The sequence below is a fragment of the Varroa jacobsoni genome, unplaced genomic scaffold (genome assembly GCF_002532875.2).
Source record: "Varroa jacobsoni isolate VJ856 unplaced genomic scaffold, vjacob_1.0 scaffold_946, whole genome shotgun sequence".
Lineage (NCBI taxonomy): Eukaryota > Metazoa > Arthropoda > Arachnida > Mesostigmata > Varroidae > Varroa > Varroa jacobsoni.
This window is the reverse complement of record NW_019213848.1, coordinates 1705-5559: the sequence shown is the minus strand read 5'-3', so window position 1 is coordinate 5559 and position 3855 is coordinate 1705. Positions and strand designations below refer to the sequence as shown.

The window sequence follows — 3855 nt, the reverse complement described above, 5'->3', positions numbered from 1 at the left end:
TTCCTGAGAGCTTTGTAGCTGATGGGACATCTGCTGAAGATTGCTGAGGTGCGGGATGCTATTGGAACAAAAATAAATCAAGCACAGAGTTATTGGCGTCATTTACAAAACCAGTCAACTAAAAAAGACTAACACATTTGCAGAAAAGAAAAGGGAGTACACACAACTTAAATTTCGAATTGCAAAGTTTTAAAAATATAAAAAGTTTTAACGGTGAAAACCATGCATGCCATATATGACAGCAATCATTTTAGTCACTTTTTTTTTACTAAACAAAAAAAACAAAAAATAACAAAAAAGTCCATCTTTTTTGCGAACATGGTTTACTAACTACTTACCTATAGTTAAATGGAACGGGACTGGACTGTTGCAATGGCGGAGGACTTTTGTCCCGTAAGACACCAGTGACTCGGGTATCCTCTGTCGCTGTTTGCGTTGCCTGACACGGCGAGTTGGTCGTGCTTCGATCATCTGACGTCCCATCCATTGATATGCCGTTGTTCTCATTGAGATCCTTAAATCCTTTGAGCCCTTTAAGGACACTCAAAGGTTCTCTAGCACCTACCATACCGCCGGACTCCTCTCCAACAGGGTCCACTTCTCCATCTTCAGAGTCGCCCTCACTGTCACTGGCTAGCGTTGTTGTACCAGCGTCTGTTGAACTTCCAGCCCTAAAAAGATATTTAAGTCAGTGGTAGTTAAGGAGCTGCACTCTATACACGGAGTGAGTAAAACCTAAAAGAAAAACGTTTTTAGTAGCATGCGTGAGTATCTCTGTTGAATTAAGCTATTAAGTTATTAAATTATTTCAATTTATTAAGCAAATTTGCGTCGTTAAGTGAAAAAAAGGTGTATTATGTGTATAACTACACAGGAACAGGGAATCATAGTTATAGAGCTGTGGTAGTGACAAATGATTCCAAGAAAAATATTAAATTATGCGGGACAATATGTAATAAGATGTGAGAACAAGACTTCTTACTAGGTGCACATTGTACTTACTTGGTATCTTTTTGATCCGAGCTATCTTCCCCTTCGCCGCCATCTTTCTCATCTTTACTTTCATCATTTGCGTCACCGTCCTTCGATGCTCGCATTTCCTTCTTGAGTTTCATCCGCCTGTTCTGAAACCAAATCTTAATCTGGCGTTCGGTGAGGCAAAGCGCATGGGCGATCTCTATCCTCCGTCTTCGAGTCAGATAATGATTAAAGTGGAACTCTTTTTCCAACTCCAGCGTTTGATATCTGCGCACAAGAACAAGGTCCAAATAACATGGATATAAAACAAGATCAGTAATATATTGGCGTGAGGTTTGTCTCCTTCCTCAAAGATGGCCTCGCATTAGACTAACGTTATGACGCTTCGCATGTGATTCGATTGATCTGAGTATCTTCGCGAATATATATATATATATATATATATTATCCATACCGTGACATAGGATAAATTTGCCAATATCTTCAGAATTGAATTTAGCGCGGACAGTAGTGAAGGCTGTTTCTAATCACTAAAACCTATGACTGAACTGCTTCCACGTTGCTAAAGAAAAATGAATCCGTTTTAAAGGGTGTATAATATATAAAAATAGAAATTATTCATTATATATATGTTCGTTTTCAAGAAACTCGGCGATATTTTAAATGCAAGAAACAATATTATATATTGTGGTATAACCGCCCGAGTGACCAGTGATCCTGTTTACAATTATGTTTGTTTATTATCCTCCTTCAAAAGGACTTATAGTTTGAATAGATGTTTTCGCATGCGGACGACGTTTGTTGGTATTTACCTCGTATATGTTTGCCGTCCCCTTCGGCGGGAACAATTGTTTGGTCCTGCCAATAACTGGAAGTAATTTTCCATCCCTAATTTATTGGCGAATCCGCCACGGAACGCTGATCCTATGAGAAAACATGAAATGTAATTTAGTGTGCCGCCAAAACTTGATTAAACGTTTGTTTTAATTCAGTACATAATAAATTTATCTAATTGAGAGTAACAAATAATGTGGCTGCTGGGCCAAATGTGTGAACATTTCTGTGTGTAACCACGCTTGCATTAAGGTCGCTGGATATCATAAGAACGAATCTCTTCCCTAACGAACCAGACAGGTGAAGAATTAAGGTAAGAACACCCAAAGTATGGTATAGGGGCCAATGATTAGATTCGTACATGACGCTGTCGCCAATTTAAAATTATTCAATTTGTTAAAAGATTGCACAGATTGTCGGCCTGCCTGTCAGTTATTTTTATGATTCGTTGATCACATGGGTACAACCTATTATTGACAAACTTACATAGGCGCAATATAATGACTATATAGATAATTTTGTTCCCTATGCATTCTGGGTTCTCTGTTCGTTGTTTTTTATAAAGTTTTCAAACAAAAACTTCTTCGAAGGTAACCATCTCGCAGCAAACTACAAAGCGACAGAATATTATACGTCATTGTCGGTTTGCCTACGGCCACTTTATAAACGATGTGCTTACAACTATCATCGGTTAAACACTACGTTTAGCAGTTTGACGGGAGTTTTAAAGATTGAATACTAGAAAACGCGTTAGTTATCTCAGTAGCAATTTTTTTCGCCTGGCTAACAACAACAGCGCTAAGAAAATCCCTGAAGAAAAGTAGAACTGCAGTAAAAATAACATTCACGTGATGAACTTTTCCTGGAATACATACAGCGACAGCCCATTATTATATTCAGTGTTATTATTGTCATTATCATTGCTTTTATTATTACTACTCTTATGTGGCTACTACTGATAATAGCAATACAGCCTTGTTATAGTTGCCGTTGTGTGTATAAAGAGTTAAGACCGTTCCCCTAAGTAAAACATGTACCGTTTATATAGCAATGCTATCATAACACCACAAACACCGCAGTCCAGTGTAGAAGCAGCTGACAGCCAGGGAAAAATAGCTCTACTTGAGTTATATATATATATCAAGGAGAGCTAAAATCGTTGGGTATGGGCTACGGTCGTTGCGGTTTGGGTTTTGGTTGTTGCTGATGGTGTGCTTGTTGTCTCCATAGGCACGATGGAAAATGTCAGACATAAATTTTATAGATAAGCATTTCTCCTCGACAAGTTAAAAACAAAAAGCGTCAGAATGAAGATTAAACTAGTGGAAGAAGTATAAGCAAAGAAAGAAGGGACTGATAGAGCTGGCGGTACAGTAAGATGTTTGTTGAGAATTAAAACGAATAGCAAAAGTTGATGTAGTACTTCTGTTGAAGAACAAGCAAATATAAAATGGGAATAACAGAGTGTAGCTAGCAAGTATCGGTAGGTTTTCATCTTGCTAATTATAAGCATTTGAAATTTGGGTCCTTAGGCAGAGCAGAAAAGGTATAAACGCAGAGATCAGCACCATTCGACGCGATCAACACAGCCTGACGTTGATTCACCAATTCCTTCGTATCCTTCTCGCGTATGTAAAGCCATAGGATATTATACAACAGCCAAGTTCAATGAGTAAATTGACCTTCGCGACTTTTCGTATGTTTAGCTTGTCCGATGTTATCATTTACCAGTAGATACTAATTCTCAACCGTTGATCTTGACTGGTTGGTCTGACGGACAATGCTGTGCACCTCGTTCGTCCTTCATAACACTTAAGCGTAATGTACTGCGACCTATTGAAAATGGTCTACCCTTTTTCCACTAGATGCCTTCATAGTGACGGGCCTTACTTGTTCGACACGCAATTTCCATGTAGTTGACAGTCTTGTCAGAGCCACTAAGTTCTGTGATAGAATGAAAATCCAGTTCAAACGAAATTAATTGGATCACTCCATTATCGACAACCGCGAAACAGACGCGGCCACAGTTGGGAAAATATGGCC

The 3855-nt window shown here is 38.6% G+C and overlaps 1 protein-coding gene across 1 annotated transcript; it reads right to left on the bottom strand.

Annotated features, from left to right (window-relative positions):
* Positions 1-6: 6 nt before the first annotated feature.
* Positions 7-3829, bottom strand: LOC111265242 (uncharacterized; the record flags this gene model as incomplete). The annotated part of the gene is made up of 4 exons (XM_022841742.2): positions 1791-3829; positions 1003-1245; positions 339-671; positions 7-58 (listed from the first exon to the last, which is right to left on the bottom strand). Coding segments are annotated over exons 1-4 (702 nt in total), but the record flags the coding sequence as incomplete, so codon positions are not given.
* Between the last annotated feature and the right edge of the window lie 26 nt (positions 3830-3855).